This window comes from Hyperolius riggenbachi, chromosome 10 (assembly GCF_040937935.1).
Source record: "Hyperolius riggenbachi isolate aHypRig1 chromosome 10, aHypRig1.pri, whole genome shotgun sequence".
NCBI lineage: Eukaryota > Metazoa > Chordata > Amphibia > Anura > Hyperoliidae > Hyperolius > Hyperolius riggenbachi.
The window spans coordinates 47935994-47950484 of NC_090655.1; the positions used below are offsets into that span (position 1 = coordinate 47935994).

Here is a 14491-nt window from a genome sequence, read left to right on the forward strand (position 1 = left end):
ATCTCTTGTTTACTGTATCACATTTCATTCACTCTGAACTGAGGTTAAGTCTGCTCAAATCTGGCAGTGTGAACCATGAGGGGAGGGGGGGGGGGATTCCCTCACAGTGCATCTGTTAACCCTGTGTGTGAGAGAAAGCTAAGCTGCATGTGTCCTGTGTCTCTGACTGAAGTGTCTGAAGAGAGCAGAGGAAATGTAACTTGTTAGAAACATTTGTAATTGTCTGACACCACAGCTTTTTTTTTTTTTGCATTCAGAGAAAAATACTCTAGTCTGATAGCCCAAACAACAACACTGGCTGTGCATTAAAGCAGACATCTTTTGAGAATGATTTGTCCCAATAGAGCTAAATCCTACACAATGAATTAAAGCTTTTGCCTCTGTTATTTAATATGAAAAGTAGGAAAATGTTTACACAGCTAAGACATTATTTGTACATTGTCATTTTAGAACACTTGGTTTGTTCCTTTATGTGTTTGCCACTGTACCCAAGGTGATACGAGAGAAGGAACACCAGGTCTCCACAGGTCTGGTAAGATTCAGTTGGGTTATAAAATTGTAACCTTCAGGAAACTTCTCCATTTTGTTTAGGAGATCTAGTCTGGGGGAGCTGCCCCTTACTCAAGGCCAGCCAATGGCTGCAGTTTGTCCCTTGAGTCGGACAATGGCAGTGATCTGTTAACCAGCCGGCCAATTGTTGCCTGTACCTGGCAGATGAACTGCAAAGTACCTGAACATGTAGAGACAATAGACCAAGGACAGCATTTGAGACAGAAGCTTGGTGATCGTGGCAGCTTTGGGGGAACCTTACCTAACGCAACCACCCATGAGAACCGGGTGACAAGGAAAGGAAAATCAACACACACATGGCCTAAGTAAGCAAATGCGTTTTAATTGAATAGTGCACCAAGATCACAAGCCACTTACCGTCACCAGCCAGCATGTCACATATTTATACAGCATCACCTTGCCCCAAACCGTCATGTAGAAACAGCGGTACCAGAAGGGCTGCATCTAAAGAAAATCAAACAGAAAAGTCATGTTTTAAACATCCTGAATAACGCAAATTATTATTACTACACACAATAAGGCTCAAACTCCAACTATAATTTTACGGGCTGAAATCTGCCATTGATGTGGTTTCCATTTCCAGTGGCGTAGCTCCAACCTCAGGGGCCCGGATGCACAATTTGGACCCGGGCTCCCTCACCCTAACATTAAATAGCCAGGTATAGGTGCCTCCAGTATAGGTAGCCAAGAATAGGTGCCCCAGTAGAGGTAGCCAGGAATAGGGGGCCCAGTTTTGGTAGCCAGGTATAGGTGCTCCAAAATAGGTAGCCCAGGAATAGGTGCTACCAGTATAGGTAGCCAGGAATAGGTGCCTCGGTATTTGGATGCCCCTGTCCATATCTATAATCATCATGTGTAACCACGACTCCTTGGCTAAATGTAATCTGCATCACATCAGCATGAGGCTAAGCTAGGGGACCTGAGGGCACAACCTTGCATATGGAACCATGCAGAGAACCCTCGCTGCCTCTCAAACTAAAGTGGAGGTTAAAGTGAACCGGAGGTGAAAATAAACTGATGAGATAAACAATTGTATTTATCCTCCTACTCCTAAAATGCCTTTTTGATATCCCATGGTTTTATTTTATATTTAAAGATTTACAAAGTACATTGAATGTTTTGTTGTCTCTGTTCAGTGGCAGCCTATTAAGTTTCCCTAAATGAAAATACATCAACCTTTTCTTATCCCCCTTTGCTCTTAGAAGTTGGATTCTGCCAGGAAAACCATTATGGCTGTAATTTGTTTATCAGTGATGCTTACTATATTCCCAACAAGACAGAAGCTGTCACTTGCATGCCTAAACATTAACGCTTTCAGGCAGCAAAATGAAACAAGTAAAACAGCCTGTTATTAAACTGTTTTGCATTGTACATGCACGTTTTTCATGTCACAGGTTGCCTCGGGTACACTTTAAGGCAGACCTAAACGCAGAACTTCCTCCCTGCACTGAAAGATTAGCAACAGCATAATAACCTTAAAAGAAAAAAAAATTTGTTAGAACTTATAGACTGCTACAAAAACCCTGCAGTGTTTACTTCCTGGTAGTTCTTGGGATCACAGAAAAGGTGAGGGTAGCCATACATGTGGAGATTTTGGCGGCCGAGTGACCAAGAGACAGATCTCTCTCTGATTGAATCTGATGAGATAGAGATCTGTTAGCCTGTTAGATCATAAGCCGAAGGCTGATTTCCAATAGATTTCAGCATGACGGGGGTTTCCATTGCAATTATCGCACACTTACCTCCACGCAACTGATCAAGCACGTGGCCCGAGATCTTACAGCGTGTCCGATTGACACGTGATTAATTTAGGGCTAAAATTGGTGGCATCGTCAATCAGGCATGCTCTTGGCTGTAGAGATTTTCATCCGATTTGATAATTATCGAATGAGACGGTCGATCGGCCGCCAAGTCGAGAGATGTATGGCCACCTTTAGGCTTCAGTGTTAGCATATTAGCACAGAACAAAGGCAAAGCTGACAGTCAAGATTTAAGGCCCATACACACTGATAAATACTGCCTGAGCCCATAGGCGTGTGTACAATGGCAGCCTACCCCCAACTAGCGAGCAATCCGACCAGCGGATTAACTCACTCCTGCGACGGCCAATCGCATCATCTGCGCCACTTCCCCCGCTGCATGTCACAAACGCACTGCTCCATTGTCCATCCACCCCCCCTCCCCCACATAGCAACAGAACGCATCATCAGCTACATAGCTGACGCACATCTGTACAGGCCGGTCAGCGATGACGCTCCAGAGGATCGAGTCCCGATCCCCGAAAGGCAACATAAAATAAAGAGGAGTGTACGCACCTTTACACTTGCTGATATCAGCCAATATGACCGGCTAATCTCTCTAAACGTGCGCATGCGCGCACACACAAGTTTAGGTCCACTTGTACACCCGTGCAACTCCCCCACCTCCCCCAAGTATCGTACAAACTTGGTTGATAAGTGGGCATGTGTACGCATGACAATCAACTAGACGAGCGACTGATAACAGGCGGTTTGCCCGATCAGGCAGGCAGATCAACTCACACAACTGTTGGGCTGACATCATGCAGTAAGCCCACATATGTACAAGTCGTTTGAACAACTCGTACTTGTTTTGAATGCAGCCATATCGTGCAGTCAGTGGTTCCGCTTGCTTGTGCGGTATGCAAATGAGTTAGTCATTCAGTTGGTTGGTGTGCGAAGTTGTACAATTGCTTGGACCTGCGGTTCTTAAGGTCGTCGGGTTGGTCGTGCGCTTTGGACGTCTGTACGACCCTTAAAAGACACCCGAGGTGAAAATAAACTACTGAAATAAGCAATTTTATCTATCTTCCGTCTCCTAAAAATGACTTAAGATATTCCACGGTTTTATTTTATATTTAAATCTACGTTTTAAGTTTTTACTGTTTTATTGTTTTTGCTCAATGACACATTCATTGAAGTATGCCAGAGCTAAAATCTATGAACTATTGACCCTTTTTATCGCTTTCCTGCTCTCAGAAGCCAATTTCTCCTAGGAAAGTGTTTTATGGTCGTAATTTCTTATCAGTGAGGGTCACACCGTAGTCTGACCCAGTCTGAACATAGCATACTTATTTGTGTTCCTGGCACTGCACATACACATGTCTACTCGGGTATCCTTTAAAGAGACTCTGTAACAAAAATTGCATCCTGTTTTTTATCATCCTACAAGTTCCAAAAGCTATTCTAATGTGTTCTGGCTTACTGCAGCACTTTGTACTATCACAGTCTCTGTAATAAATCAATGTATCTTTCCCTTGTCAGACTTGTCAGCCTGTGTCTGGAAGGCTGCCAAGTTCTTCAGTGTTGTGGTTCTGCTATGCACTCCCCCCTCAGGGGGGAAAGAAACACACAAATGATCTCTTGAGATTCAAAAGGAATGCTGTATACAGCCTGCTTGTGTATGGATGTATTTTCTATGTGTGGACATACTGTACATCAACCTACTTCCTGTTTTGGTGGCCATTTTGTTTGTTTATAAACAAACTTTTTAAAACTGTTTTTAACCACTTTTAATGTGGCGGGGAGCGGCGAAATTGTGACAGAGGGTAATAAGAGATGTCCCCTAACGCACTGGTATGTTTACTTTTGTGCGATTTTAACAATACAGATTCTAAGTGCAGATGGTAGATTTTCCTCAAGGAGAGTTTTCATTCCTGATAGTCTTGGGTGAGAATATAGTGCCAGTGCAGGATACATGATGAGTGCATTCAGTGGTCTGTGGTCAGGGTCTTACCGCATACTCTTCTGTCAGGAAGTAGCTCTCAGGCAGGTGGGGGCCCAGCACGGTGTACACAGTCAGGGTGCAGAGGCCCAGGCACAGACGCTTCATAGCTGGCAGGACACTGCAGAGCAAAGGAGTCAGTACCAGGGGCAGCAATCCACCACATGCTTTATACTATACAGGAGCACAAGTGGTCACACCTGTTCGGCTTCTCTCCTTCCACATCAGTCAGCTGCCCCGTCACCAGCATCTGGTACTTCTCCATAGAGAACTGGGGACCCACCAAGAAGCCACCGTAATAATAGGCAAAGCCGCAGACTTCAATCAGGGTGGGGACACTCTGCACGGCGTAGCGCTGCTGTTCCGGAGTCAGCGATGTCTAAAGGGAGAAAGGAGAAACTCCATGGGTTACATACATATTTGCAACATCAAAAAAGGAGCGGATCAATTCATTGCAATTCCTTCTGACTTAGAGACACTGGAGTCTCCTTTTTTACCTTATTTTCTTATCCAGTCGCATCCCCGCGGCAGAACAAATGATTTATGGCCCAGAAATAGGGAGCGGCAGTCTTCTTTCACTGAGAGGGGCGGGGAGAAGGCGGAGATTGGCAGAGATTGACTGGATAGGAGGCAGAGCTGCAGAGCAAAGCTCCGCCTCCCCGGGCAGCAAAATCTGCGACCTGGAAAGTCGTGGAACTTTGCAGTGCTATATTTTGGGCCATAATAACTCGTTCTGCTGCGGGATGCAAATCAGCTTAGAATTTAATGCTGAAGAGGACTGGATAATAAAATAAGGTCTCTTTAATTAGCAGCCGCAAGCCCATTTTCAAGCCACATAAATTTGCATCAGCTAAGAATAATTAGCAGTTAGAGGGGGAATTAGATTTAGGCCCCATTCACACCTAAAACCGCAAAACTCCGGCGATTGTGGGAGTGATTTTTCCACGATTAACGCGGAAAAAAAAATCATGGGACACTGCAGCGTTTTGGGAGCGATGCATGCTAATCGTGAATTGCCAGCAAAACGCTGCAATGTCACGTGTTTGCAGTTAACGCTAACCGAGAACACTGCCATAGGCATTGGGCAGAGGTGGAAGTTACTGTCAGACACAGGAGAAGGGTACCAGTGTTGATCATGAGTATGAAGGTGGTTAGTGTTAGGAAGAGGACTGGAGAGGTTAGTGTTATGCTACGTACACACATGCGACAACGATCGTTTGTTGAGGACGAACGAGCTTTTAATTGATGAAAGAACGACCTGAGTAAAGTTAGTTTTTAAATGTGTGTAACGATCTGATCGTTAGAACAAACGTTACATCAGGTAAAGCAACTATTGCGCCTGCGCATAAAAATGAGAAGTTTCAGGGAGAAATAGTGAAATGCGCATGTCAAGCCTAGTAGGAACGACCGTTTCCAACGATGTACTACTTTTGCAAACGATCGTCGTTGGTTAAAATACGCCGAGACAGAACTTTCTTTTGTAGCGATTTGGCTCGTTCGTCGTTTGCCTTAATAGTCGGTGGTTCGTTTTTTGTAACGATCGTCGTTAGTAAAGATCGGGGAACGATCGTTACAAACGACTATAGTCGCATGTGTGTACGCACCTTTATGCTAGCTACACATGATGCAATTTCCAGACTTCGATTATTTACAACATGTCCGATCCGACTTCCGATCACTTCTATGGAAAAATCAATTGGAAATCGGGCCATGTATGGAAATAACAGATCTGAGAGTAAATCTGTCAGAAAATTGCATCATGTGTACCTAGGTATAGGCATTGGAAAGAGGTAGGTAAGCATTAGGTGTGTGAGGGGATGATTTGGGGGGGGGAGGTTTCGAGGGGGAGGTGTTATTTATACCTGTCGGGGAGCTGGCACATGCTGAGGACATGGGCAACCCTAATTATCATGAATCATCACTAGTCTGCACCAACTAACTCCTGTAAAAGGGCCAATCAAAAATACTTTTTTCAAAGCTTCCGATTTGAATGTGACTTCAGACTGTAACATGGATTAAGCACAGGCCTACTCTCTTCCTGGGTCAATACATACTTATATAGTGTAAGTCATATATTCTCCCCAACACCCTCTTGCACAAAACTTGTAATATGCTTGATTTTTATGTCAAACATTAAAGATATTTATATTATATATTACTAAGCATCAAAATATTACACACTATACAGTAAATAGGGTCACCGAGAAAATATGACATGCATACAATGACATGTGAAGCAAGTCCTGAAATCTGGACCCCCTCCGTTCCACTGCTGGCACTCAAAAACATGCAAACTACTAATACTTATAACTATGGAGGAGGTTACAGGAGAACTGTACAAAACAAAATAAAAAAAATAAATAAATTGCCTTTTGTGGAAAATCATTGCTAGCAGTAGTTTTACACCCCCTGCTGGAGCTGGAAGGGATTGACTGCTCTTGTTGCACTGTGGTGTTAAATACAATACAATAACATTTGTAATGCGCTTTTCTCCCATAGGACTCAAGCGCATAGCTGTGTCTCAGATTAATACAGGGTTGCAGGCTGGGTTGTGTTACAGAGGAGATAGTCAGATGTTCATGAATGCCAGACTAAAGAGGTGGGTTTTCAGTTTAGACTTAAAGCCAATGGGTACCGGATTAAAAAAGAAAAAGTCAGATACTCACCTAAGGAGAGGGAAGGCTTGGTCCTAATGAGCCTTCCCTCTCCTCTCCCGGTGCCCTCGGTGCTGCGCTGGCTCCCCCGTTCGCGTCCGCTGCCGCAGGGACTTCGGAGGTCTTCGGGAGCACTCGGGCTTCCGAAGACGGGCCGCTCCATACTACGTACGCGCGAGCGCGTCATAGAGGGCGCTCGCACATGCGTAGTATGGAGCAGCCGCGTCATCGGGAGCCCGAGTGCTCCCGAAAGCTCCCGAAGGCATGCGGAAGTGGCAGTATTTGACCGAACTGGTCGAATACTGCCACGGGGGATCCTGCGTGGGACCGGGCACCGGGAGAGGAGGGGGAAGGCTCATTCGGCCCGAGCCTTCCCTCTCCTTAGGTGAGTATCTGACTTTTCCTTTTTTAATCCGGTAAACATTCACTTTAAATGCTTCCAGGGATGGAGCTGTCCTGATTGGGTGTGGCAGGGAGTTCCAAAGTATAGGGGCAGCATGAAAAAAGGCTCTGTCTCCAAAGGTTTTGAGGTGGACTCTGGGGGTGACCATGGTGTTGCATCCTTTTGATCCAAGATTGTGGGGGGGGGGGGGGGTGATGCAGTTGCAACAAGTCCTTCAGGTATCCAGGGCCCAGATTGTGCAAGCATTTGAATGTCAGTAAGCCAATCTTAAACAGAATTCTCCATTTTATCGGTAGCCAGTGGAGTGAGCTCAGGGTTGGTGTAATGCAATAGGTGGAACAAGATCCTGCAATAAGTTTCTGCAGATAAATACATTGGTCACTGATATACTGTAGTCTACCCACAAGAATTATACAGAATGATTATATTTGTTATATTTCCAATTTTAAAGTACCACCAAGTCCCAAAATATTTTCAAGTTCTAAACAGCAGAAGGAAAAAGTTAACCACTTGAGTACCAGAAGTGTTTGACCCCTTAAGGATCAGAGATTGCAAGTAAAAAAAATAATAATAGGGGGCTCACCGACATCACGCCACAATGAGTCTATTGCTTTCACTGTTTGCGCTGCTGAAGCCCAATCGCCCTGCCATCGCTATGACAGCAGAGCTCCTTGAGACAGTCAGGAGCAGATTTCATGGTCTCCTGACCCTGTGAGCAATGTGATTGGCTCACAGTGATCACAGGGTCAGGAGCCAATGAGATCGGCTCCTGACCAGCTCAGGGTGCTCTTCTGTCATAGCAACAGCAGGGCAAGTGTAGTGTAGTGACAGAAGAGTGGCACGATTTGCGGTAGCAGCAGAAGCGTGCGGTGCGGAGACTGAAATCTACACCTTGGCAGGGATAAGAAGTCCTAAAGAGGGTGCAGCTTTCAATCAACCTGGTCCAGAAGCTGACTTTTTGTAGATTTTCAACATATTCAGCTGCATAAACTTATTGCAGGAACAGTGCCACTTTGCAGTCACTGCAGTCCTATTGGTCGCATTGCAAGCCTCACACACGGACTTCCTCCTTCAAGCCGGAAGCAGGAAGTGCGCCGAGTGTGAGGCTTGCAATGCGATCAATAGGACGAATGCAAGCTCTTTGAACACAGAGCGGATGGCGGAATTATGGGTAAATGACCCCTTTCTTGTCCAGCCGCTCAGCTGCAGCAATTAAGGCCAATTTAAATCAGGAATTCGAGTGCTTCGGCACTCGTGAGCCCGTCACTAGCAGTCACTCTAGATTTTAGGAATTCAAACTATGCTCTCCCCTCCCCCCCCACTACCTGTAAGATTACCTCAGAGCAAGGTCCCATGACTCACAGAGAGAAGATTATCTGTGTAAACAGAGAAGGTGTTATTACCTTTGTAGGATTAAACATTGGACCCGTCAGGCCACCAGCAATGAAATGTGACACTGCAGAGGCGACTAAAGCACAAAGTGCAAACTACCTTCTTCAGGTGTTCGACAACCTCAAGTAAACCCCTCACCTATTTAAAGGGGACCTGAAGTGAACGGGATTTGGAGGCTGCCATATTTTCCTAACAATAACAGTTGCCTGGCTGTCCTGATCCTCTGCATCTAAAGCCCAATCTACACGAAACTATTCTGTGTGTGATTCGATTACGATTCTATTTACGATCCAATTAAATCAGACATGTCAAATAATCGTATTGTGTAGATGGAGCTTAATGCTGGGAATACACCATACAATTTTCTGTTAGATTTACCTGCCAGATAAAGTTCAACATGTTGGAAATGTATCTATCTTACCATCTATCTGCCGAGCAATTAGGCATTGTTCTACTCAGCAGGAGATAACCAGAAGACAATGCACCAGAGATAATGACCAGTCTCTACAGAAAATAATCTAATTACAATAAATCTAACAGAAAATCTAATGCTGGGTATACACGGGTCGATGCGCCCTTATCAATCGAGCCGCTGATGGCTCCATTGATAATTTCTGACAGGTCCAATGACCCGGCGGATTGATTCCCCGTTCGATCCCTGTGGGCGGACAATAGCGGGGAATCGAGCGGAAGATAAGGAAGCGCCTGCGGGGACGAGCGGGAATCGATCCGGACAGCGGCGGCGACGCGGCGGGAGTCGATTCGGCAGCTAATCGAGCCGCCGGATCGACTTGTGTATTCCCAGCATGACAGAGAAATCTAACAGCAAATTGTATGGTGTATTCCCAGCATAATAATTTTAGCCGGGGGCGTGGCTTGACGCGCAATGGAGATGGCTGCTTAAACCCGGAGCTCCCGCTAACCCTCCGCTCTAGCTAGCTTTTCCGCTCTTCCCAGCCGACACACGATGAGTGTTCGCTCCACCAGAAAGCAACAAAGCTCTACACTCAATCTGGGGACCAGTCCTGCTCTCCAGGGCAAAACTGTTCCAGAGATCTTTAGATCTCAAAAGAAGAACCAAGCTTCCAAGATGGCGCCGACAGGAGACGGGCCTACATCACAGCCTTCCTCCCCGGAATCCACCGCCAGCGTGAGTAATAAGAAAGCTGATCAATCGCGCAAATCTCCTACACTCGCTGATATGCATGCTATGGCAGATGACATAAAACGTACATTTCAAGATGCTATCGCTGCAGTGCGCACGGATATGGCGACATATAACACGAGACTCAAGGTGGTGGAGGTGGAAGGGAAAAAGAGGGACGCACGCTTGGATAAACTACACCGGGCTTCCGATCAGCATGATGTCCGACTGTCTGACCACGCGAGGCAGCTGGAGGATTTAGACAATCGGGGGAGACGCTGTAACATCCGTATCAAAGGCGTACCCGAGACAGTTGGGACGGACCAGATCCCACAGGCCCTGGAAACCATATTTAACAACTTACTGAAACGTCAGGCAGACTCCCAGATCTCATTTGTGCGGGCACACAGAGCCCTTAAACCGCGTGGCAGTGATTTGGAAATCCCAAGAGACATCATATGTTGCCTAGAATCATTCCAACTAAAGGAAAATATTATGCGTGCCGCTCGGGCCCAGGATGAAATCCTATTCAATGATAAACCGGTGCAACTATTCCAAGATCTGTCGATTATTACCCTCAACAAACGCAGGATTCTAAAACCTCTGCTGAAAGTTCTTAAAGAGAAAGGAATATCCTACAGATGGCGCTTTCCATTCGCATTGACCGTGCTACATAATGGCAAATTATTTGCCCTTCGCTCCCCAGCAGATGTGCCTGACTTCTGTGAGGACTTAGGCCTGGGGAAAATCGACATTCCCAACTGGGAAACCACACCACCATATCCTAGACTGGAGGCCACTGCTTCTAAAGGTGCTTATCACTCGTCCAGGAGCCCTAACCGTACCAGACGTAGATCCACAAGCAGTAACGAGGAAGAGTTCAACAAGAGATCCACTCGTACCCAGCAAAACCATGAATCTTCAGAGGAAGACTGAGGGTGATGTATGCAGAACTCTGACTCTAAACCAGCTCGGTCTCAATACCATTAACATTCACTGTAGTAGTGTATTTACTCAACGGTAGCATAGATGTGTGATATTCTAGCATATTTCATAAGTTAGCTGTAAATGCCCAATGCTACCACATGTGAGACCAAACGAGATTCACACAACCTGAGACTTGTCTCTGGGGAACTCTCAGACAGACTGTGAATCCTCGATACAGAAATACTTATTTTCAGTAAAATTCCACAGAATAACATGTGTTTTTAGGTAAACTTTGCTCTCTAGTCCACCCTAACAAGTTAGGAATATGATGATATGTTTTTCCTGTTATAAGTCTATTTGATGTTATGTTTAGAATGTTTGGGATATCTTACTAATTTTACGGTCTTGTGGACAGGCAAACTATTAGACGCTCTGATAGTAAACCATATCTTCCAGATAGGGGGGGAGGGGGGAAATGCAACTACAATACTTACCAAATAGTCGGTTTCACAACTTATCTAAAATCCCTGATCCACAATTTCTGATTTATCTGCTATACAGTCTCATATATATATACACAGAGGCCACAGATTCCTCATTATGTCCACTATCAGTTGTCTAAATACCAATAAAGTTATTAGATTTGGCTTGAATTCTAGCCGAGCATACTGACGCCTCCCTATAATATAAACGGAAATGATAATAATTATAGGAACAGTCATCTACTACCTCTCCTTCACTCCTCCCTATTCCCCATACGGAATCCCACATTTCCATACCCGGTTTCACCATTATTGATGATACTGCCCATCCATGAGATATATAACCCATACAATACAGGATGTAGGCAAAATAACTCAACAGCTACTGAGCTGACACCTGGGCCAACTCTGGCTGGGGAGACACCTCAGAGACAGGCCACCTTAACACTATATTCTGCATACTTCAGATTCTGGTGGAGTGGCCCTCAGGGAAATTACCCCTAGTTAATTCCCCAGAAACCTGAATACTCTGATCCACGTCTGGTTACCGTTGAGCAAGCTCTATAAGCTTATTAAAACGTCGTGTACGCTGGTTTATTATTCAACCTAATCATAATAGCGGAGGGTGCGGTATTCCGCATACCCACTTTTTATCCAAACTACCCTACTTAATTGGTAATAACCTCTTAAGTTGTGTGCAATTAATATCAATATTGGGTGCCTTCTACACCCCCACACAGTGTATGTGTGACCTATATATACACTGAACTATTTTCCCACTGTTAAAGTAAGTGTTGATTTGTGAAATCACACTTACGTAGGGACTATTTTCTAGCTAATACAAAAACTCCTCTCTTCTCTTCGTTTATTACTGTCTAGACTTCCCACATACACTACCACTGATTAAGTCCATGCAGTCTCGGACTACTATACTCTGGGTACTTCTTTCTCCTTTGCTTTTCATCTCTTTTATGCTCCACTCTTCTTTCCCTCACTACTCACACTCTCTATCTTCCCCCACACAGTCTCATACAGTCTCACCTACATTCTATCCACCAATTCTCAGAAAATCTGAGTATATTAACAAAATGGCGGGGGCCACATCCACTTCTCAGTCGCGGGTATTATGGAAATTTCTCTCACTTAATGTCAATGGCCTAAATATACCCCCTAAAAGATCAATGGTCTTTGACTTTCTCAGAAAAGAAAAAGCTCATTTCGCCTTCCTCCAGGAAACACACCTGAGAACTAATCACATACCCTCCAGGTTTGATAATTGCTTCCCGACAGCTTACCATTCCACATCTCCCTCTTCTAAATCCAAGGGAGTATCAATTTTCATCCACAAAAATACCCCTTTTACAATGGAAGAGACGGAAAAGGATCCAGAGGGGAGGTACTTATTTGTCAAGGGAAATTTAAACAATCGAACCTTCACCCTAGCTACAATCTACGCTCCTAATAGACAACAACCTTCCTTTCTCGCTACAACGCTTACCAAGCTATCTACTTTCTCCTCTGGCATCCTAATTCTGGGGGGAGATTTCAATGTGCCCCTTCACCCTCTGACTGATTGCTCCAATGGCTCTTCCATATTATCTTACAGAGCACTGAGGCATATTAAAACTAGCTTACAGAAGTTGACATTGATGGACCCTTGGCGAATTTCCCACCCCAACGAGAAGGATTACACTTTCTTCTCCACACTCCACCAAAAGTACTCTCGTATTGACTACTTTTTCATATCTCAAAGAGATTTGACACAAGTCCGTAATACTTCAATTGGAACCAAAACCATATCAGACCACTCTCCCATCTCTCTGACATTGAGCTTCCCTGAAAAAATAAGTAAATCATGGTGTTGGAGGTTAAACCCACAACTCCTAGCCGACAAAGCTAGAGTAGCTAACCTAACAAGCACGATAGATAACTATTTCCAGGATCACACCAACACAGAGACTTCACCCCTAACAATATGGGAGGCACACAAGGCAGTTGTTAGGGGGCGCCTTATTCAGATGGGGGCTAAACTTAAACGTGAAAAAGAGGAAGACATAGCCAAGCTATCAGAAGAGGTGAGCAACTTAGAGAAACTCCACAAATCCTCTCTAGCAACACAAACCCTTGAAACTCTCACTGATCGCAGGGCCAGACTAAACAAATTATTATCTATTGATGCCAAACAGAAATTACTAGCAGGAAGAAAGATTTTTTATGAATTAGGCAACAAAAGTGGCAAATACCTGGCAAAAGCTTTACGCCAGAAAATGCAACAAACTCACATCCCCACAATTATCGACTCTCAACTAACCAAATTGGCCAAATCAGAAGATATAGTTGAAGAGTTTCGCAGATTTTATAAAACTCTATATAACCTGCAAGATACACACCCAGAAAAAAGACCCCACCAAACGAGGCTTAACAGAATTAATGAATATCTAAACAAACACTCCACCCCCCTAAAAATATCCCAAGAGGAATTTAAAGACCTTGAGGCCCCTATTACCACAGATGAATTCATGATAGCTGTCAAAAGTTTAAAATCTGGTAAAGCACCGGGACCGGATGGCTACAGCTCTCAATACTATAAAGCTTTTGCTAAATCATTAGCCCCAGCTTTTGCCTCTGCATTCAACTCAATCTCTTCAACAACTACACCCTCCCCTCAGTTTCTCGAGGCCCACATAACTGTGATTCCCAAGCCTGGAAGGGACACCAAATCTTGCGCCAATTATAGGCCCATATCTCTCCTTAATCTAGACGCCAAAATATTCGCAAAAATTTTAGCAAATCGAATAATCCCATACATCCCAGACCACATTGGACCAGATCAATCTGGCTTTGTCCCTGGAAGGGAAGCTAGGGACAATGTTATGAGGACAGTGGGGGTCATTGCTCTGACAAAAAAATTAAAGACCAAAGCTTTTCTCTTATCAACTGATGCCGAAAAGGCGTTTGACAGGGTGGCCTGGGACTTTTCTCGTGCCGCCCTGGCACGTCTAGGATTAGGACCTAACCTATTAAATTGGATCAATCTACTGTACACAAACCCTTCAGCCAGAGTAAAGGCTAATGGCCTGCTCTCAGACAACTTTACCATCACAAATGGCACACGACAGGGGTGTCCTCTATCACCCCTGCTATACGTGCTTACTCTAGAACCCTTCCTCAATGCGGT

General features: G+C 44.7%; 1 protein-coding gene across 1 annotated transcript in view; it reads right to left on the bottom strand.

Moving 5' to 3' along the window:
- LPCAT3 (lysophosphatidylcholine acyltransferase 3) overlaps nt 1-14491 on the bottom strand; it is a 78246-nt gene that overhangs the window by 16816 nt on the left and 46939 nt on the right. The window contains exons 6-8 of the mRNA XM_068255266.1: nt 4512-4690; nt 4324-4432; nt 928-1014 (exon numbers count right to left, since the gene is read on the bottom strand). Of these exons, the coding sequence (XP_068111367.1) occupies nt 928-1014; nt 4324-4432; nt 4512-4690 (375 nt within the window). The remainder of the gene's footprint in view (nt 1-927; nt 1015-4323; nt 4433-4511; nt 4691-14491) is intronic.